The sequence below is a fragment of the Neolamprologus brichardi genome, chromosome 5, assembly GCF_056152115.1.
Source record: "Neolamprologus brichardi isolate AB-2024 chromosome 5, ASM5615211v1, whole genome shotgun sequence".
NCBI classification, from domain to species: Eukaryota; Metazoa; Chordata; class Actinopteri; order Cichliformes; family Cichlidae; genus Neolamprologus; species Neolamprologus brichardi.
The window spans coordinates 7521429-7543142 of record NC_142108.1 but is presented as its reverse complement, the minus strand read 5'-3'; the positions used below and the strand labels follow the sequence as shown (position 1 = coordinate 7543142).

General features: G+C 41.4%; 1 protein-coding gene and 1 non-coding gene across 3 annotated transcripts; one reads left to right on the top strand and one right to left on the bottom strand.

The window, feature by feature from the left end:
- Positions 1-656: 656 nt before the first annotated feature.
- prkcdb (protein kinase C, delta b) lies at positions 657-20251 on the top strand. Of its 2 annotated transcripts, none has more exons than XM_006784627.3 (17): positions 657-944; positions 8751-8881; positions 9071-9346; positions 13221-13389; positions 14170-14201; positions 14343-14428; positions 14838-14967; positions 15107-15207; positions 15306-15390; positions 15915-16036; positions 16790-16963; positions 17541-17632; positions 17764-17826; positions 17989-18127; positions 18342-18530; positions 18625-18753; positions 18912-20251. In XM_006784627.3, exons 2-17 carry the CDS (start codon positions 8773-8775, stop codon positions 19068-19070), a joined length of 2055 nt encoding a protein of 684 aa, XP_006784690.1. In that variant the 5' UTR covers positions 657-944; positions 8751-8772; the 3' UTR covers positions 19071-20251. The 2 variants fall into 2 exon arrangements, with proteins under 2 accessions (XP_006784690.1, XP_006784689.1); XM_006784626.3 differs by having other exon boundaries at positions 661-944; positions 15912-16036.
- trnae-cuc (transfer RNA glutamic acid (anticodon CUC)) lies at positions 11621-11692 on the bottom strand. Its single transcript has one exon. It is a non-coding gene; the product is annotated as a tRNA-Glu (tRNA).
- Positions 20252-21714: the final 1463 nt, after the last annotated feature.

Here is a 21714-nt window from a genome sequence, read left to right as displayed (position 1 = left end):
TAAATCCAACTATATTATAATGTGGTATCCTGCCCACCCCTCCGCCCCTTAAAAAATCATATCTGTTTTAACTGATGTGTTTTTCATAAGGATTGAGTGCTGAATAGCTGCTTGGTCTTCTCAGTAATCTGTCATTCAACAGTAAGTATACCAGCATGACACTGCTATACCTATTGTCGTGGCTATAAATAGCCCTTTTGGAGACTTACTGAATTTACCAACCCATTCTCTCTTAAAGCAATGCAGTTTTGGTAGGTGGGGCTAATGACTCAAGACCACGTGGATCAACAGGCTTTGTGTAGGCCGAGAGAGAAATGGGATCGTGGAGGTGCTGTGGGAAGGCCTGATGTGGAAACGCATGGCTGTTTGACTTGACCTGAATACTGAGAGTCCACAGTGCCCTAATATCCGGTTCCCTTGATCTACCAAATTCATATTTTTCACCTAAAGAGGTTTAATCAGCACCTGCTCAAAAGCTCCCTCGCTTCCGTGTTTTGACTTTCCGCTTTTATCGCCTGATACCGTGCGTCAGGTTCAGGTGAAGGTGTTGTTAAATACAAAGTGAATTATGGGAAGACGCAGGCGCTGAGAAAAGCTGGTTTCCCCGTGAGGGAGGTCAGATTTTAAATGTTGCCGGTCCAGACTTGCAAAGCAACCGCGCTCGGTTTGTAAATGAACATGTGAACACGCCTAAATGGGTTTGTGGCAATCACAGAGTCGCTCGTGCTCGTGTCTCCGGGAATGCACCTGTTTGACGTCACGCAGTCGCCGGGCGCACCGCTAGGAGCCGCGACACACAAAAGCTGGCAGACAAACACAGAGGGAGAGCCTCGAGTAACAACAGCGGACTTGAACACTTCCTTAAAACCACTCAAGCGTTTAAAGTCGAAGCTCCGGGAAAAGAAAAAAACTTAAAAAAAGAAACTTAGCGTCAGGCTAACGAGGTAAGTCGCATTTTTTTTTTATAAAGCAACAAAAACTTAATTGCGTTAAAAAGAAGAAGAAGAAGAAGAAGCTTGAGCTCGGTATTTGACAACACCGAGAGAAGAGTCCTTCCTCGCTCGCAGTGTAGATACTGGGAGTCAGGAGTCCCCAGCGTTTGCCTTGGCACGACTCTGGCTGGTGTTTAGTCTCACTTGGTGACTACAAACCTCGATTGTTTAGCCTTAAAGTGATGGTTAGGGCTGTGTGGTTTCTAGGAAGAGGAATGCTGCTGTCGCAGAAAGCCTCTCTGTGTGTTTTATCGTGTTTTTGTCACTTAACCCGGGAAACTTTAAGTCATGTATCGTTGCTGCAGGTTCGCGTACTGTGGCAAGAGCTTGTATCAGTGAGCTAGGTAATAAACCGGGAAACAAGCTTATAGGTCCTCCGAGTAACTACTACAAGTTGCCACAAAAGTTAACCCGTATAGTAGTGAAAATCAGGGACAGGGCGTTTTCTCGTTATATAAAATCCACCTGCTGCAGAAGCTAAAGGGACGGTTTAAATGGGATACACGCGTGATCTTTAGTATAGGCCTAATTCATGTGTGTAAAAGTGTCATAAACGCCATATTTTCATAGCTAATATTACCACTGTTTATATGCAAGTGCTGTTAATTATTATTTTAAACGTCATAAAACTGAGTTCTGCAGCTATCATAGTGACATAAGCGGTACAGTAGTGGGCGAGTGTTTAGTAGATTTCCATTAAATCGCAGGTTTTTGGTGTGGCTGGACCGAGTGCTGACAGTCTCACCGTCACTACAAACAGCAGCCGTCTGCCGAAGCGATTTAACTTGTACCGAAGCCGGATTGTATTGTTCAGCTGAGGCTAAAGTCCACCAGCTCGAAATATCAAAGGTCCTCCCTCACGTTAGGCGGCTGTCATTGCTGTTAGTCATCCTGCGGTAATGTAACTTCTTTCTTGTTGCCAGAATCACATGTGGCTTTGACATGACAGCACAACCCAGAGTACATATGATGGCTCACTTTGGTTTGTGGGGATGTGTCTGTGTGAGGATTACCCTTCATTCCTGCGGCTGTAAAAACTCGGCCTTCTCAGTAGGAAATGGTTAACACAACTTCTTATCTGACCGGCAACACTAAACCCATTATCCCATGTTGAAATATTCCATCCATTGCTTGCAAAAGTCTTGTGTCACTCACTGCAAAACAAGCCTCTTGTGTTGCAGAGGCTGCAGGTAACATTATCTGACTGCATCTGCCTGCAGTTACTGGTTTGTCAATATTGGCTTGTGGCATCATGAGCTGCTTGGAGGACGCGGTTGGGACATCTGCTCAGTGAGAAGCAGCACTGATCCCGCCAATTGCACGAAACTCACAAACATTACAGATTCACGTAAGCCTGACAATGTTCAGGGCGTATTCATTGTGTATGAATAACTAAAACATTGTTTAAAGACAGTACCTAAGAGCTGGTTACATTTAAACAGCTTAAACCTTTTAATTACCAACCCAGCTATATTTGAGAATTAACTAGAGAAATACTAAAGACAAATCATTATTCTTTATTTCTCCAATTTAAATAATATGGCACACTTGGAAAGTGTGTTCTGATTAGTGTGTCCCATCACACTCACATATGATGTGGACCTTTGTAATAGGACACATGCAGTCCCCCCCCCCCCCCCCCCCCACACACACACACACACACACGCACACACACACACACACACACACACACACACAAGTAAACAATGAAAGAGCAAGAATCGCGGGCATTGGGCTCAAATTTTGCTAATTCATCTGCGGGTGATGATAGTTTGGCTCATTACTTGCCCTTGGCCTTGTCCCTCTTGTCTCTCACACACACATCACAATCCTGCTTGGCTCCACTTGCTCTGATGCTATTTTGCTCGACTTAACTAAGGTTTTGTAAACTGTGAGAGTGGCAGAAATGGACACCGCTTTTAATGCATGTGGAGAGAGGACCCTCGCACACGTATGCAGACAGGGGCAGGATTCTGTCCTCGCTGTGGTAGCAGGTTTGAAACTGTGCCAAAGAGCTCAGTGTTCCTCTTAAATAACAAAAAGCCCCCCTCCCATTTAACAGTTGCACCAAAATTTCAAGTTCAAGTGTACTGTTCCTCAAGCATTTAATACCAGCTTGTACTGGTTTGATTGATGCAGTTCCCAGATCCAGAATGATCAGAGGCATGGGTGCTTCACTGCAGCGATTTGTGTCTCTGACCTTGCAGCGGTAACATCAGTTCATCTCTCCAAATCTTTCTCACTTTTCTCCCCTGTCCTAATTTAACCATATTGGTGGTGCATGTGTGTCTCGTGAGTTTGTGATAAAAGGAAAAGTTGGGCAGAATTTAACATCACAGTATAACTTCTCTGTTAGTATTACCTGTGTGTGTGAGAGAGAGACAGTGTTTGGGAAAGGGGTGTTAGCTATTAACCCAGGTTAGTGAAAGAAAGGAAGGCTTTGATTTTTCTTCAAGCCACACTCTGCTGAAATTCATTAAAGGCCCCTTTGTTCAAGGTTATTAGTATGTGCTTATGCGAGCACACTTGTGTGCTTTCCAGAAGGTAATGCGGTAATAATGCACACCACCGTGCCTCAATGAAAGACTTGTGGATTTAAGTGAGGTATGTGGAATTGATGAAGTTTTCTGTCAAAACTGAGGTTGAGAAAGGAAATCAAGCGATTGATTAGGTTCAGAGGTTTACCTATGTTATGTAATGTTATTACCTCCACCAAGGAAGGTCTTGGTTTTGGTTCTGCCTGTCCCTTTATATTTGTATCAACCACTCACCTTTCCTCAGCTGCAGATTTTGAAACTTTGCGCTACTAGTCCTGCCTAGTTTTTTGGCATACGGTTTTTTGTGGCATTCATTTGTAACTAGTTGCTAAATTTGGACGTGGGCAGTAAGCTGTCAATACTGCCATCATAATGAATGACCAAAAGTCAGCAATCCCTGTCGGACTCTCCTGAAAGTTTACTCAGTTTATCCACAGAAAATGCTGCATGGTTTTCTTTGTGCGTGCAGGATGCAGAGCTGGATCTACAATTTGACTTTAAACGTCTGACGGGTTGTAATTTAAACAGAAAATAGGAATTAGTTTTTGCTGAGCAGTTCAAAGTTTCCTGCTCTTAAATCAAATGTGGTGTAGGAGCTAGGAACAGCACTTTTCCATGATCACAGTTTGACTTCCAGTGTGGAGAGGGTTTTTTCTCTCTCTATTTCAGCCAGCATTAAGTGCCATTTTGTGATTAATAATGGATGTTTACATACACAGCCACACACATATGCACACACCAGGTTATTTGCTCTAGGACTGACTCTGACTATGAAGTTAGCGGCTCATAATAATTTGTGTTTGTTCAACTCTCACTGGCTCGACCAACTCCATTAGAAGACTGTTCTGGGTCTGTCCGTAGTCTTATTCATACATGATCTCTGGAAAATGTTAGGAATCGGGTCACGCATTGACACTGAGTGTAAATGATAATGTGAATGAACACAGCAGGAGATCGTTCACATCAGCCACATTCTGACTACTGGACATATGCCATTTGGTCTAGGATATTTAATGTCTCGCCTGGCTGCTTAGGACATTAGTGTTCAACCATAAGGCTTTGCTGGGTAATGCCTAGAGAAGTTCAGGTCTGCAGTGCATGTGTGCAGACTGCATTCCCATTCAGTCTTGCATCCCCCTCTCTTTCTCTTTCAGTGCATGTTGTGCATTGAAATAATAAGGACACAAGAACCAAAGTTTCTCACTGGGCAGATTTTCTTCCTTTTCATTTTTTTTAACGCTGTGGTCAATTTCCCAATACGTCTAACTGAATATGTTGCATGCAGTATGGGAACGTGCCAAATCTACTTCATGTAAGCATCATCTGCCCTGAAATAGAACCAGCAACTAAACCTGACGTCCTCTCACTGTGGTTTTAGTGATATTACTTGTCAGCTGTTTGAGTTATCTTCATTAATGTTGGGATTCTTTTGAAATGCACTGGCTGACTGATCATTTCCATTTCTGTTGCCTGCATCCACACTCTTCACTGGTTTGTTTATAGAATCCTGTTAGGCTAGTTTTCATTTCTCTGGGTCATCTTTTGGCACAAAGGCAGACAAGGTGTCTGCGAGAAACAGCCACGTTTTAGTTTTGTTTTTATTTTTAAGTAAGCAAACGCATGACGTATGAAACTCAAAGGCAGACTGAATATACTGCAGATGCATTTTCAGCTTTTCTTACACATCAATCTTGTAGCTCAGCTGTCAGTGATTGTTAATGATGGCTCAACTCTGAATTAGTCTCAGTAAACGGTGACAGTGAGCAGGCCTGCACAGTGCAGAACCATGAAACCAAAGCAGCACGAAGGAAACTGAAGAATGAAATAATTTTCGGTCAAAGGTCAAGGTCAAGGTCACGGGTTATCTCCCATCCTTCCCAGTCTCGTTAACATGATGTAAATCTGGAATGTATTGAGGAAGTTTCTTAACATATGCCGAAAATCTCGTTGTTTTCCATGATGAACTGATTAGAACCTGGAGGTCAGAGGTCATTGTCATCGTGATCTTGCAGGAGATGTGGTCTTCTTCTTTTTTCTTTTTCTTTTCTGAGCTCAAACTCAAGAAACCATGATCGAAATATTGCACTGTACATAGGATACTGTGCTGCTGGGTTAAAATGTTATTCTTCAGTTCACTTCTTCTCCTTTAACTGTTGTCTACTCCCACGTCTAAAATATGTCCTCACAGATTTGTTTTCTTGGCTGAGCATAAAGGCACTTAAAACAAATTGTTCCAGATCCCTGTTTTCTGTATAAGTCTGTGCAGATGTAGATGTCAGCTGCAAATTGACTTGTTGGCAGCGTCGTGCAACCAAGAGCCAGTAATTCTAGTTCTCCACCTGTGCTTTTCCGCCTGTGACATGTTCAAACATCTTCTGTGGAAATAAAAAAGCCCTCAGTATGTAAGCAGAGAATGCTGGTGTATTTAAATCTGCGCAGATCTTTTGTTTTGTGGACATTGTGATGTGTCAGTGGCGATAAGGTGATGTAATGTCAGCATTAACAAGGGTTACATTCCATTTAAGTGATGTAGTTCAGGGTCTTTACCGTAGCCATGCTGGCTTAAAGGTTTATTTTTGGATCGCTTCAGCTGAGTCATGTTTATTTATGTTAGTTACACCTGCCCATTTTTCACCCATTTGAAATTCAAAAGTACAGTAAGTGTGGAAAGTCTTCTAAAGCAAAACATAAAAACTTACACAGCTGTTTTGGGATCATCCCATTTCCATACTGTACATATGTATATCAGTAGTAATATCTTAGACCATATTTCTGATTCTTGTATGTTGTTCAACTTTTGTTTATTTCTCAAATTACCCGTCTTTGTTCCGACCTGCCAATCAAAGGTTACTCCCCAGCCTGCTAGACCGGCTTGATCATTTCTTCCCCATCTCCACAAATTCACTTCATACCAAGCCTTTGACTTGTCCGTGGTGCGTCGCTGAGCATGAACTCAATGATGGCCTAGCTTTTGTAGGCAGTCACGCATGTTCCTCTCCAGGACTATGTCACGTTAACTCAGTGCACAAAAATAGTTTTGTTTTTTGTCATTTCAAGTAAGGGCTATTGTGCCACTGGTTTTCTTGTACTGTTTAATACCGAAATGTGTGTTTTTTGCTGTTGTGCGTATTACAGGGTTTGCTGTTTCTGTATTTGTTCCTATTAAACACTGACTTTGACACGAATCACCGTGTGTGATTATTAGAAGAGAAATCCTTCCCAATTCCCGAGCCAAGTGGCAGCTAAAGTCCTAGTTACCAGCATCTTTTTGTTCTCGTGTTTTCCTCATACTGGTGATCCTTCTAATTAGTTCTGAAGAGCATTTTGAAGTTAAGAGAGACAGTACAGGTATGCAGCCCAGCCTTACATCTTCTGGCTCTCCAAAAGTACTAAAGACTTATTTAAGAGTAACTTGGTATCTTTTCAAAGACGCACACTGACAGATGTATGTACAGTATCTGTTTCACTGGAGTTTGATACTATTGTATGAGTCAGTCTAGTGAGGGCGACTCTGGTTTCCCCCTCATTTCTAGTGGCATGTCTGTTGTCTGTTTTGTTTTCTTTCTTCCTCTTTCTCTCTCTTGCTCTTTTCCCCTACCCACCCCTTCCCCAATTGCATATGCTCACTTTTTCCACTTTCTCTGGGGAAACAAGGCCTTCTTTTGCACATAATGTCTGTGCATGTGTACATTGGAAAGAGTGTGTGTTAAGTCCTGATAAAACTGGAAAAGTATATATTCCCAGTAAGTGTTTATGTGTTTTTCTTCCTATTCCTGTATGCCTGCCTGTGTGAGTACATGTATAGGAACTTTCAAGAGCTCTCCTCTTGTTTAAGAGCAGTCTTGACCGCAGTCAGAAACAGTCATTTGTTTAGCAATCTTCAGTTCGGCGTCTGCCCGATGGTATTATTTCATAACTATATAAACATTTAAGGTGCCCGAGGCTGTGAAAGTGGCCTATATGTGCTGGTTACTGAATAATTTCTTTCTGTTGAAGAAGTTGGCAATGAAAGAGCACATTGGAGACGATTTCTGAGACATCACAGTTAGTTATTCATTTCCTCACCCAGACTGTTTGTTTTGGATTTCAAGCCTTGACCTCCAAATCACAAGGCCTGTCTGTGTAGGACATCACTGCCTCCCAAACACTACACATCCCTTTATTATAGTTAAAAAACTCTCCTGCTTTCTCTCTCTGAAATTCTGAGTGTCACCCCAGCGAGCACAAGATGTGATCTTACTTCCAGCCTGAGCTCAAAATAGCGTCTAGTCTACCTTTTAGCAGGCTGAGCAGCATGCTTATACATACATTAAAAACACATACCAGGTTCTTCAGTTGGCACCTCAGAGCATGTTTCATTCAGCAAAGTGAAAGGAACGTGAACACGAACAAACCTTGTCTTCTTATGAGTGACTGATAATGTAGACGCACAAAGGTGGCATGTCATTTCTGTGAATCTCATGTACAGAAAATGAAGTGAGGAATTATTCTTCCACTATGACACAACATCTAAAGAATGGTTTAGCACAAGAAATGGAGCTTTAATAAGTAGATGACTTGTCTTGTTACAACAACAGTTTTAGGAACTTAGGAAATGTAAAATTTAGATGGAAGCATTCATTTTATTAGACTACACTAGATAGAAGCATTAGACAGAAGAGATGAGAATACTGAAAAAGGAGACATGCATTTGTTTGAACATTTTGCTATGCCACTCACCTACAGGCCCCAGAACTTCAGCCAGTAGTGCTAACATGCTGGATAAACACAAGCCCCCCCAATAAAACATTAAAAGCGCCCCAGATTTGTCCGCTCACAAATAGCAGGGCTGTTGTTGGTGTTGACAGTTATGGAGCCTTTTAAAGAATGGTCAGAGCAACAGATGGCAACATCTGCTGAAAAGAATTCACAACAGGGTTGAAATTATATATTTGTGTTTTGAAAAATGTTCTCTCGCTGTCTGCCTCTCTAGAGTACAGTTTAGGATGGACATTCTGTTCCTTCTTCCCTCGTTACTGGCAGGTAGTTTCCAAACTTATGTATGAAGTAGAAAACCACTACTTCCTCTGCAGGATGCTGCTAGCCGCTGTTACCCTCTTCCTTCTTGTTTTACACACAGAACTTGAGCAATGTGTGAGTGTGTGTGAGAGCAAGAGACAAAGATCTCTCTCTAGAAAGTCTAGACAGAGTGGCTTAAATCAGTCTTTTTTTTCCCCCCCAGGAGCCTTTGGTGAGTGGTCACCATGCCACCCTTCCTGCGTATCACCCTCAGTAATTACGATGTGGGCGCGCTGTCTCCTCTTTCTGATGCTCCCATCTGTGCCATCAGGATAAAAGAGTCTATCGACACAGGTATGTACAGTTGCATGTGTTTGTGCTTGTGCAAGAAGTGCAACAGTTGACAAGGAGACCTTACAACATCAGTTGAGTGTCACTATCTACTGCCCTCAAAAGTCCACAAGCAAACTAATTCTTAACAAACATCTTTGAGCTATAACCACTCCTTAATGCAGCGATGATGATGTCATTGTTCTTTCACAGAGAGAGGGAAGACCCTGGTTCAGAGGAAGCCCACCATGTACCCCCCCTGGAAGTCCAATTTTGATGCTCATATCAAGGAGGGGCGTGTCCTAGAAGTTGTTCTTATGCAGAGTAATGAGGAGCCATTGGCCAAGGCCACAATGGGCGTGTCTGTGCTGGCAGAGCGCTGCAAATCCAAGTCTAGAGGCAGCGGACGTGCTGAGTTCTGGGTGGACCTGCAGCCTTCTGGGAAGATTCAGATGGCTGTGCAGTTTTTTCTGGAGGATGGTGATGCAGGTAATGTGATTCAAGTTTAGTTTACAATCACTAGTTTTCTATTCTTCTTAGGGGAGAGAAAACATGCAAGGTCTTTTGATCATTATCAGTGGATTTGTGGAAACATAAACATGTGACCAAACAGGTGTCACCTTCAGATTCAGATAGTGATATTGGTGCATGGAAACATGTGACTTCACCTTTACTCCATTTGAGTCCAGCCCATTTCAGGCATGATTATAAAGCACAGAGTTCTACATGCTGTTGTCTAATGAAATAGCTGAAAATGGTTCCAACTTTATCAAAGTGTCTGTTACTTGAAGTAGGTTTACATTTAAGAAATATATATTACAGGTTATAGAAAACATTTTTTAATTCAAAATATTTTTATTGAGTATTTCTGGATATAGTTTACAAAGAAAAAAAAAAGAAGACGGAAAACACAAACTGTTTAAAATGAATGAATACAAAACAGAACTTCTCATGTTGGAACATTGTTTTCCTCTCCTTTACCAAACAAGCAGAAACCCAGAAGAAAAACAAAAAGAGAGGGAAAAAAAACAAAAACAAGAAAACCCCCCCAACAAAATAACAAAAGCCACAACCCGGGAGGGATTATGATATTAACTAACCCTTTCCATAAGAACCACACAGAAGTTAGCTACGACATCACTTCACGTTCCCGTTAACACAGACAAACATCAGATCAGATCAGCAAATCCGTTACTCAGCTGGAACATCCTTAAGTTGAAGTTTAGAGAAGTTTTCCAGAAAGAGACCCCAAATTTTATCAAATGTGCCCTTTTGGTTCTGGATGGAGCAGTGGATCTTTTCCAGACTGAGACACGACTTGAGATCAGCAAGTCAATAAACATGGGAGGGCGGGGCAGCCCTCCCATGTTCCACCCATGGTGGTTCCATCAAAATGGGTGGGTGGTTCCACCCATCAAAATGGCACGCCTAGCCAGGAGGGAACCAAAAGACAGCACCCTACACTTTGCTCTGGGAATATACTGATCATCCTCTCCCGCTGTACCAAAGAGAGCAAGTAGGGGGTTGAGAGCTAGCTTCAGGCCGGTAGCCTTGTTCAAAGTGCAGGAAGCCTCCTCCCAAAAATGTTGCTCGGCCAGGGCAGGTCCAAAACATGTGGAATTGTAACAGGGAATGACGGGCGCAGAGTGATGCAGAATTTACCAGAGAAAGGACTCCAGCGTCCCAGACGTCATGTGACATAGATATGTTTAACTGTTTCTCCCATGTGGACTTGAGGCCCACAACGGGAGCTGGTGTTACACTGCACAGTTTATTATAGAGACATTACAGCTTTGCCTGATAGTTGCAAATTAAGGAGCTTGTCCAGTAAGTTAGCAGCTGAAGCTTCTGGAAAATTGGAGAGGTGGGATTGCAAAAAATGTCTCAGTTGTAAGTATCTAAAAAAGTGAGTTTTGGGAACACTGTATTTTTCTGACAGCTGGTCAAATGATGCTAGTTTATTGTGTATAAAGAGATCTTTGAAGCAAATAATACCTGCTCTAAGCCAAACCCGGAACAAGTTGTCCAAAGTTGGGGGGAGGAATAGGTGGTTTGAAACGTTGGGGCTTTGAAGTGAAAAATTATTATTATTATTATTATTGACGAATTATCGGATTAGATCCAAAGTTGTCAATGGATAAAGGAAGAGAAGAACCCAGAAAGGAGGCAAGAGAAATACCCTGAGTTGAGTCTGATTCCAGTGCCAGCCAGCTGGTGGGGCCCACACCCTCCCCAGACTGTAACCAGTAGGTCAGAGATCGAATATTGGCAGCCCAATAGTAAAAGCGGAAGTTGGGGAGTGCCACCTTCAATCTTAGGTTTCTGTTAATGCACCTTAGCTACTCGACGTCATTTACCCTTCCAAATATAAGAGGAGATTATAGAATCTAGAGTTGTAAGGAAAGACTTGGGGATGAAGACTGGTGAAGATTGAAATAAGTATAAGAATTTAGGAAGGATATTCATTTTAATTGAATTAATTCGTCCGACCAGAGTTGTGTTCAGGGGTGACCACTGTTGAAGGCTTTGTTTGACATTCTTCAATAGTATAAAAAAGGTGGCTTTGAGAAGTTGTTTATACTTTCTTGTAATTGTAATACCCAGGTAGACGAACTGCTCTTTGGCCACTTTAAAGGGGAAACCCGACAAATCTATTGGAAACGCTTCTTCATTTAATAGACAAAGTTCGCTCTTGAACAGATTTAATTTATAACCAGAGACTTGACTGAAACGCGCGAGTAGTGACAATATATGAAAACAGTTTTCCCTGACCGGGAATCGAACCCGGGCCGCGGCGGTGAGAGCGCCGAATCCTAACCACTAGACCACCAGGGAGATGTGCGCTCAGTGAAAGTCGAGATCTTTTCTGGCAACAGTCACCCACTCCCGTCCCTCACCACCATTTTCCCATCTGTCTACTCTGTTTGCTGTACATCACCCTCTACTGGTAGAAATGCTTCATTTTTCCGTATTTTTCTACAACCAGCCACAGATTACATGTGTTTATACCAAACATGTGTTTATGAGGTTTGTGGAGCAGCCACGCTTCTAAAGTGCCTTGAAATAATCTGTCTGCCTCAGGCTGTTGATGATTAATCTGCATGCTGGTTTCACACCTCACACTGGTCTGGTCAGCTGACTAGGTGTGCCATGAAACCATTGCAGAATAAAACTAATCCTCTGGTGTCGTTACAAATTTAGCCTGTGGCTTGGGCTGCAGTTCAATTATTTCTGACAAGGACTGTGAATGTTTGTTTTTCTTAATACAACGCACTAGTGAGTTTACTAAGAACTGGGTTAAACAAACACCTACACTGTATTAATTGTTTTTGTCTTGTGTTGTAGATGTCTGTGGCCTAAATTAAAATGAAAAAACATTGCAGCATTGTCAGTCTGTGAAGCCCATTTAAGTATATTGAATAACATTCTTATGATGATGATGATGATAATAATATTAATAATAGCAGAGCATTAGCTGGCTTCATGCTGCATTTAGGGTACCAAGTTGGTCCAGATGGCAAGGCCAGCCCACATAGTCACTGTTAACACAATATACATTTTGTGGTATTTCCAAACTGCGTTCTGTGTAATGAGAATTTCAGTGTGGGAGTGGCACAGTCTGGGTTTGCTGTTACTGGGTCATGAAAACTCCATACTCTGCATCTTGTCTCCTTCCAACACCCTCCGTAAGTTTCCTGAAAAGCAGCCCGGAGTATTTTTAGGCACGTGTGAACAGTCCTCAGCAGTATCTGCCCCCTCTGTCATTCTCTTTTCCTCTCACTCGCTCCTACTTTCTTGGCTCAACTTACCAAAGTGCTGTCCAAACAAACATCTGTCAGTAGACTGTCAGATAAGAAAAAAGTTTGTCCCTCACCTCATCACTCTTCCCACTTTCCCCCGTCTGTTCTGTTGTCTTTAAGGCGGCTTCTTTTTTGAATTGTCCCAAAATGCCACCTCCCATCCACCCACATACCCCCCTTGTCTCTTCCATAGTTTCTGTTATGTCTTTGTTTACCACTCTCACGCCTCTTTCGCTGTCTTCTCTGATTGACTTTTGACCCCCACCCATTTGATTTGCATCAGTCAGAGCAGCTAATCCAGGGAGGCATTTTGCAGTGTTTAGCCTCCATTCAGCAGTGGCAGTAGCTCATGTCTCCCCTTTCCTTAGCTCATAAAGTATTCTTAACAAATAGTTTTCTGTTACAGTTGACAATTACTGATCTATGATAAAATACACAGCGGCAACATTCAAGGTTTGTCAGCCAAACTGTTTGTGAATTTAGGTAACGTTTGACAGAAATTATGTTCCTGAAATTTAATGGACATGCAATTATTTGATTGGTAACTCTATCTCTCCCCACAGTGGCTGCTAGGCCGACCCTGAAGGCTCCTACTGAAGACGGGTTGATGACCCTGAACAGGAGGAGGGGCGCAGTCAAGCAGCCCAAGGTTCTTGTCATCAAGAACCATGAGTTCACCTCCACCTTCTTCCACCAGCCCACCTTCTGCTCTGTCTGTAGAGACTTTCTCTGGTGAGATGCAAAAGTCCCTCTTTGTTAGATGGCAGCTGCCACTATTATTATTAAATCTTACTTTTTCACTGGTGTATATATTTTTTAAAAATCTCAGTAGAGTCTCAGAGTGAGGCTATGAATGTTTTTCCTTCCACTTTGTTTGAACATGACTAATCCAGAGGCAGCTAGTTTGCCTGTCTGTTTGCTTGCGTGTGTGCGTGTGTGCGCGTGTGCGCGTGTGCGCGTGTGTGCGCGTGTGTGCGTGTGTGTGTGCATGCGTATGTTTTATTTCACTGGTACAAGTAGTCCATACTTTCAAATGTCTTTCTTAAAAGATTGGTTATTTTGTTTTGCTTAATGGACCAGTTTAAGGGAATTAAGGGGGGAAAAAACCCTGTAAGAGTGCTATTGTGAGAATGAGTCACCTCCTAGGGAAATCCCACAAGGCTGTTATATCAGTGTCAGCAGCACTAATCTGTGAACCAAACTCCTCCTTGTACTCAAACTTCAGTATTATCTATATCTTGTAAAACAGGGAGGAGGAAGTCTGATGTTTATTGAGTCTGTTGTATGACGCTGGTATTTTTGCACCCATAGTTTCAATCTTATGACCTAAGATGGGAGGAGAATCTAGTTATCTCCACACGATCTAAAGTATATCACTATCATCAGCAGTCCTACAATTAAAATCATCCCGTGTACATTACTCTTTTACAGTATTAGCAGAGAATATTAGAATATATTCTCTAAATTGGATATAGCTCAGCCATTTACCTTCTCCCTTTTTTCCCCATGCAGGGGGCTCAACAAGCAAGGATACAAATGCAAACGTGAGTGTTTCTTTGACTGTTACCAATTCATGTAGTGTCAGACTTAGAAAAGGGGAACCATCAAAGTTGCAAGTGAATGGACTGTTAATATTTCAGTGTCACAGTTAACACAATATTTATCGATTTATTTATTTCACACAGAATGCAATGCAGCAATCCACAGGAAGTGCAGCGACAAAATCATTGGCAAGTGCACTAGAACAGCGACCAACAGTCGTGAGACTATGGTGAGCGAAGTTGTGTATGGACAAGTACAGTCACTCTACTGGTTTCTTTTTATCATGAAATTGAGGATGATTTTGTATCTTGTAGTAATATATCAGTGATACACTATTATGTCAACTAAACAGTCATTTTAACACTATACTTTTTTTTTTTGTCTTTACACAACCACATATCTTTGACTCAAATGAATACTGATCCAAACACATCCACCCAAACCTACAAACATCATCTGTATTGGATTCAGTGTTCAAATCAGTTGAAACGTGTGATTGCTTATTGTCTGTGGAAGTTCTGTGTGAATTTTACTGGCCACTCAAAAGCAGCTTAGACAGGCGAAACATATAATCTTGCGTGTTTTAATCGTCAGGTACCATCATTCTCTGGGTTTAATGCTCTTCTTTGTGTCTGTAGTTCCAGAAAGAACGTTTCAATATTGACATGCCACATCGCTTTAAAACTTACAACTACAAGAGCCCCACCTTCTGTGACCACTGTGGAAGTCTACTGTGGGGTCTGTACAAGCAGGGCCTTAAATGTGAAGGTAAGTCTGGTGTGTTGAGTTGATTTGTTTGTTTTGTTGTTTTTTTATTTTTGTTTTTATTAATATATTTTCTACTAACATTTTCTCTCTGAATCTTTTCCTTTGCTTGGGCCGTTCCATTGTTGACTCCACTGACCAGACTGTGGCATGAACGTACATAGTGGCTGCACAAGCAAAGTGGGCAATCTTTGTGGAATCAACCAGAAACTACTAGCAGAGGCTTTGTCTCAAGTCTCCCAGGTTTGCACAGTCATTGGGTGAACATTGTATTAAAAGGCTAAGAAAAACTAATTAAAAATATGAAAGAATCTGTTGCCAAACTTCTTTTTTCTCCATAGAAATCTGTGAAGAAATCTGATGACTCCCCTGCACCAGATATTGGAATCTACCAAGATGTCAGAAATGCAACAGTGGACCCTAGTGGTGAGAAGCTTTCATTGTAGCACTGACTGTAATACAAAGTTTTTCTAAAATGGTGTATCAGCTTTAGGGGACCTATTACTAGACCTGAGTGACGCTTTGTCTGCGGTATGCAGTTTTACCTCCTCTGCTTTTAAGGCCAGATGCTGTTTAAGCAAACTTTTGCAAACAGAAGGTTTGAACAGCAGGTGGGAGAAGCTGCTGTGCCTGAGATGGCCATATTAACAATACACCCTCTAAATAACATAATTAAGAAACAAGAGTAAGAAAACACGGTGTAAAGCAAATCTGAAACTGTAGGTTTTGGATCAAAGCAATTGCTTGCAAATATAATAATGTCATTATCTGAATGCTGGGGATATTTAAGAATGCAGTGTTGAAACAGTTATTCCCAACATCATTCTTTCCTTATTAATTATGTCTTTATTATCAACCTTAAAATGACCTTTTTGCTGTTTCAGTTTGCATGCATGTTTGTTTACAGGTTTGCATACTCATTTACTTAAAGTTTGCAAATTTTACAGCAGGTGGCAATGGGAAGGGCCCTAGCCCTAGCCCTGCCCCAGCCCCAACTTCAGTTTCCCAGGCACGCCTCTCCCTCAACCAGCTAATGTTCCACAAGGTTCTGGGAAAAGGCAGCTTTGGCAAGGTATGCTCCATGTTGCTGTCTTTAAATCTTTAAGTCTTTATCATGGACTGTAAGGCACCATAATGTTACTCAGACTTGCATGTGAAAAGAATGTTTGCTTAAGAAAATAAACTCAAAATAGTCCTTCAATTGCCCACATGAACTATTATGTTGGTAATGGGAGTAAAATATTTTGAAAAAACTGTATACAAAGTAAAAATTCACATGTTTTAGAAGACAAAACCATTAAAAGTAACATTACTAAGGAAAAGTGAAGATGTTTAAATTCAGATGAAGGGAACCTCTGAAAGGAAGAAACCTCTGAAGGGAAAAAAATCTCATGTGCTAATTTCTTTTTGTTAATTTAAGTGTATAACTAAAGCACATTTTGATTTACATGGCAGATGTAGTTTACCCCACTTTTGATCTTTAGTCTAGCTTATAAGATCTGTACAACCCCCCGCTGCTTCTGAAATGACTTCCTTCACTCTGCAATGGGAGCATTTGACTGCTTTCAAGCGCAATAACAAGTTGTTCATCTGTCACCACAGATGCCAGACATCATTTAACACACAGAATGATTTACAAGAAAAGGAGAAGGCAAATTTATTTATATCCAGTCCCAGTGTGGGCATTGTGGGCTCTGCATTGAAGTGAAACATCTACACAGAAATGCAAAAACATAGCTCAGTTTGTTTTGTTATACTCTAGTTATGAAGCAGGTGTGATTAACCTGATGATGTTACTGACAGTAATGTGGTTCTGACACCCCAGGTGTTGCTTGCAGAGCTGAAGGGACAGAGCCTGTACTTTGCTGTGAAGGTCCTGAAGAAGGACGTCGTTCTCATGGATGACGATGTGGAGTGCACCATGGTGGAGAAAAGAGTCCTTTCCCTTGCCTGGAACAACCCTTTTCTCACTCATCTCTATGCCACATTCCAGTCAAAAGTAAGTGCACACATGCTAAAGACCGCTGCTAGTCAAGTTCATAGAACATGTTCTCTGATGGGGAGTCTTCCAGGCTGCAGCAATAAGAGTCACAGTTCCAAGCTGTCATTAAAGGCTGCATCCTCAACAATTCAGTTCTTTCCGTTTGTTTTAAAATAAACACTGTTTTAACAGCGGTTCAGTTCAAAGGAACACACAGCAGTGGTAAAATATTGAATTTATCTGCACAACAGCTACGGGCATAGAAAACAACACCTGTAATGCCTGTAATTCATTATCTATATTAAATTTAGTGCCATGCAATAGTAGTAAGTAAGTAATAACTGATGAGAGCCAGTCAGGCAGCGAGCCTTGCCATCTATATAATTATTTTAAAAAGTTACTTTTTCTGCCTGTCAAGACTTAATGACCCTGTGTTAATATAAAACTCTTTTAAGGTTTTTGGAACTTCTTAATTGTCAGATTAGTGCGGACTCTCGGCGTACCGAGAAAATGGATTAGTGTGAGCAACTTACCCCGCTCTCCATATCTCCTTTACGTCTGCTGGTTAACTTACGATAATGTATTATTTGCACAGGAGCACCTCTTCTTTGTAATGGAGTACTTGAATGGAGGTGACTTGATGTTTCACATCCAAGACAAGGGACGATTTGATCTCAACAGAGCTACGTGAGTACATGAGGATTCAGTGTTTTAAAAAAGGAAGAAAAGAAAAAAAGCTACAAGTGTTGTATGAGTTAACATTTTCAGCGTCATTGGGTCTTAAATCGTACTAAAACTGTTATTTCCTCAACTTTTAGATTCTATGCTGCTGAGATTATAGTGGGACTGCAATTCCTCCACTCAAAGGGAATTATCTACAGGTAAAATCCCACAGGCTCTCTGTACTCCTTCCTGCATTCTCTGCATTCAGTCTGTTACTGCAGCAGAGTAAACTGAAATTTCGTTTTAGATTACATGGCTTCAAACTGAATTTACTGTGACAGTCCTACATTGTTTAAATATCATCCTATATCTGTTTACAGAGATCTGAAGCTGGACAATGTGATGCTGGACAAGGATGGACACATAAAGATAGCCGACTTTGGCATGTGCAAAGAGAATGTCTTTGGAGATGTCAAAGCGAGCACATTCTGTGGGACACCAGATTATATCGCACCGGAGGTTAGTTTGCCCGGCTAAGGTTTCAATACCTTACTTTTCCATCATAATCTTGCATCTTTTTATAAAAGCCATAATCTGTATGTCATTCAGGTGGCAACCTGAATCGTTTGTTTGCAGTCTCTTTGTAATACTATGTAACAAGAGCAGAACACTCCAGACATCACATTTCCTCATTCTTCTTCCATGCTTCTAATCAATTTGTCTCTTATCTCAGATCCTGTGTGGACAGAAGTACACATTCTCCGTGGACTGGTGGTCTTTTGGTGTCCTGGTGTATGAGATGCTAATTGGTCAGTCGCCTTTCCAAGGTGACGATGAGGATGAGCTCTTTGAATCCATCAGGTCGGACATTCCTCACTACCCTCGGTGGATCTCCAAGGAGTCCAAGAGCCTGCTTGACCTGGTAAAAATATAAATGAATAAATTACTAGGCAAACATGTGTATTGTGGAATTATAGTTACATAATAAGATCTATTGTGTTCTGTTATTATTTCAGTTGTTTGAGCGAGATCCCACTCGCAGATTGGGTGTTGTGGGGGACATCCGAGGACACCCATTCTTCAAAAACATTAACTGGACAGCACTGGAGAGGAGACAAGTGGAGCCTCCTTTCAAGCCTAAAGTGGTATGGGCCTAAAATTTTGGTTTTAATTAACATTAGTTCACAGCTATTAATTAGAGCTGTCATTAAATATAAGTGCTTGCCTCTAGGATATCAGATACCTCATCTTATTTTTTCTTTTTTACTTTAACCTGACTAAATGCCTAACCTCCCACCAACAGAAATCCCCCAGTGACCACAGCAACTTTGATCGTGAGTTCCTGAATGAGAAGCCGCGTCTCTCCCATGCTGACAAAAACCTCATTGATTCTATGGACCAGGCAGCTTTCGCTGGCTTTTCCTTCATCAACCCCAAACTGGAACCCATAATAACCAAATAAGAAAGTAAAAACTGCATCCTCAGATGGCTCATTACTTCCAGCAAGCTTCTTACCCAATTCCCTTTGTCTTCGTGTGGTGGAGGGCCTGAGCTTGACAATGAAGTTTTCTTTTGTTTTGTTTTTTCAGTTCCCCAAAAGAGGAAAAGATCAAATAAAACCAAGATGTTGTTGGAAGCTAAGTGTAATAATATCTCAGCTATCAAACTTGTACAGGTGTATAAAAGAGTGTCTGGAAATTAAGGGAGTTTCATCAGAAACCAGTGTTACCATTATCAGTCTGGGGACGGGTGTGTATAGTAGAATATATTCAGTCTTTGGGCACTTTTCTTTCCCTTTTCCACGTGATCACACTTTGAATCTGTATGTATCATTTAGTGTACTGTATCATAAATTTTTATTCACAGACAGAAATGCAGCACTTTTGTTTAGTCATAGAAATTAATACACCTAGCATTGCTTAGTCAAGCTGTGTTTGTGTTTGTGTGAAGGACAGAGTGTGTGTGGTGCATGCATAAGAGCTTGTGGGTGCGTGCAGGTATTTTTGTATGTAAATAGTGCCTCTGTAGCCAGTAACATTAGCTGTTGGTGTACGAATTCTCAGCTGGTCCAGGTAAAGGTGCCGTGAATTTAAGTCTAGCTGAAATAAAGTTGTTGTTTTTTTTGTTTTGTTTTTAAATGCTAGAATTGAAATTTTCCCTCACTGACTGCACTCTTGTTTAGAAACTAGACGTGCATTACCCACAGTGTCACATTCACTTTAAAAAAAATGCCCATGATACCCACTTTTCTTGTGTTATTTATCCAACACTGGTGTTAAAACTCATTCTTTACCTCAGACTCAAGCACAGTGCAAACACTTGTTCCACACACAGCATTATGTTTTTCTATGGGCTTGCAAAAGATTTCATGAAAGACTTGCAGCAGCTGTTCGGCACCATGCCTGTATGTGCTGAAGGATGTGCTTTTATTGGGGGGGGGGGGGTGTCACTGTAAGGACAGATCTTTAATATGTCTTATATTACTTGAATGCAGGAATTTTAACATGGAAATAATATTGCTGTATATGGAAGATTAAAATGTATGTTACTATGAGCTTTCTGTAAGTTATGGGTGGACTTATTTTTTACTCTCCTCATCTTTTACATTTGATTCTGAATAAATATACTGTAAACTCCTGAGAAGTCATGCCTTTTCTTCTGCTTTAAATCCATTTTGCATCCCAGTTATTTTTGGTACAGGTTAAGAAAATGTTTACTTGGTTCACGTGCACCTCTGTACTACTGGCATTGTGTTAGGAAAAGACCAGTGGTAATTTACCGCCACCTAGCGATCAGGTGTTTTTATTGCAGCTTAACGTGCCTTAGGGGGTGAAAAAAAAAGGCGAGGAAACGTTCATGCAACGCGCTCGCCTTTTTATGACCTGTCCTCGTCCTCTGTCCCCCACCCCGCCCCGACGCATTTCGGTGTTTTAAGTCTTAGTGCAGACTGTGGACAAATAGCAAACAAGAGACAGGAAACTGAAAGCTGCACTGGGAGGCAAACGTGTTCAACTTGTTCGGAGATTTGCCTCTCTATGCAAACAGCCTTAAGCCTAATGCAGCGTTAAAGTTGCAGGCCATTTTAAAAAGAAAAAACGACCCAACCCAAATGACAAATTAAAAATAACACGATCAAAAAGATAAATTGAAAAATGCGGCACGGTTAACAAATACTTTCTCATTCAGCAGCAGATTTATTTGGGGAAACCCAAATTCCTTCTCGTCTAGTCGAAAGCTTTTAGTGCAAGGCAGCTCCACACTGGAATAAAAATCACCAGATAAATTTTGAAAATAAATGCGTGCCCCCCTCCCCCAGTCCCTGTCACTTAAATTTATTCACGGCTCTGCGATTGTTTCGACTGTTTGTGCAAGATCCGATCGCCTCTCTGTGGCCAACATTTACTGTATTATTTCCACCTGAAAAAGAAAAAATAAACGCTTTTAAAAATATTTGTAGGCATCCGTAAGGCTGGTCTATTGTGGGGGATTATATGAGGCAGTTGCCTTTATATGTTCCAAGTGAGCGGCAAAATGTGTTTTAGATACCGGGTGAGGCTTGAAGAGCTGAAGACAGGTTTATCGAAGCGAGGTGTACACTTGTTTCATAAGGAAAGCGCCTTTCTTGCACAAAATAGGTAGACTTTGTGCGCCGCACTCAGTGTCAGCGCATATTTCCAGCAGTTTCTCCCGCCCTCTCCCCCCGAACAAAAAAGAACCAAAAACCCCCCCACAAAAAAACGGCTTTGCATCCTTGCGCAGCTTGAGTAAAGACGCGTAGAATTGTATCCTTCAGTGTGATTGTCCATTTTAAAAGTACGGGACGTATGTCAGGCATTGTCTGTGAGCTTATTTTATTTACTTAACAGATATAACAGTGAATGGAAATAAACCAACTCGAGGTCATCTTCAATAACACAGCCGATAGCCTACTTCAATACAGAATGGATTGCTTTTCTTTTGTAGCAGAAAAAGAAGCCTATTCCACTTATCGAAATTGTGTCGATTATACGTGCAATTAATTCCGGCTCAGCCATTAACTAAGTGTTGATTCCGCTGGGTATAAAAGAAGCCATTTAACGGCTGGTGAAGCTGGCCCTCCCCTTCTG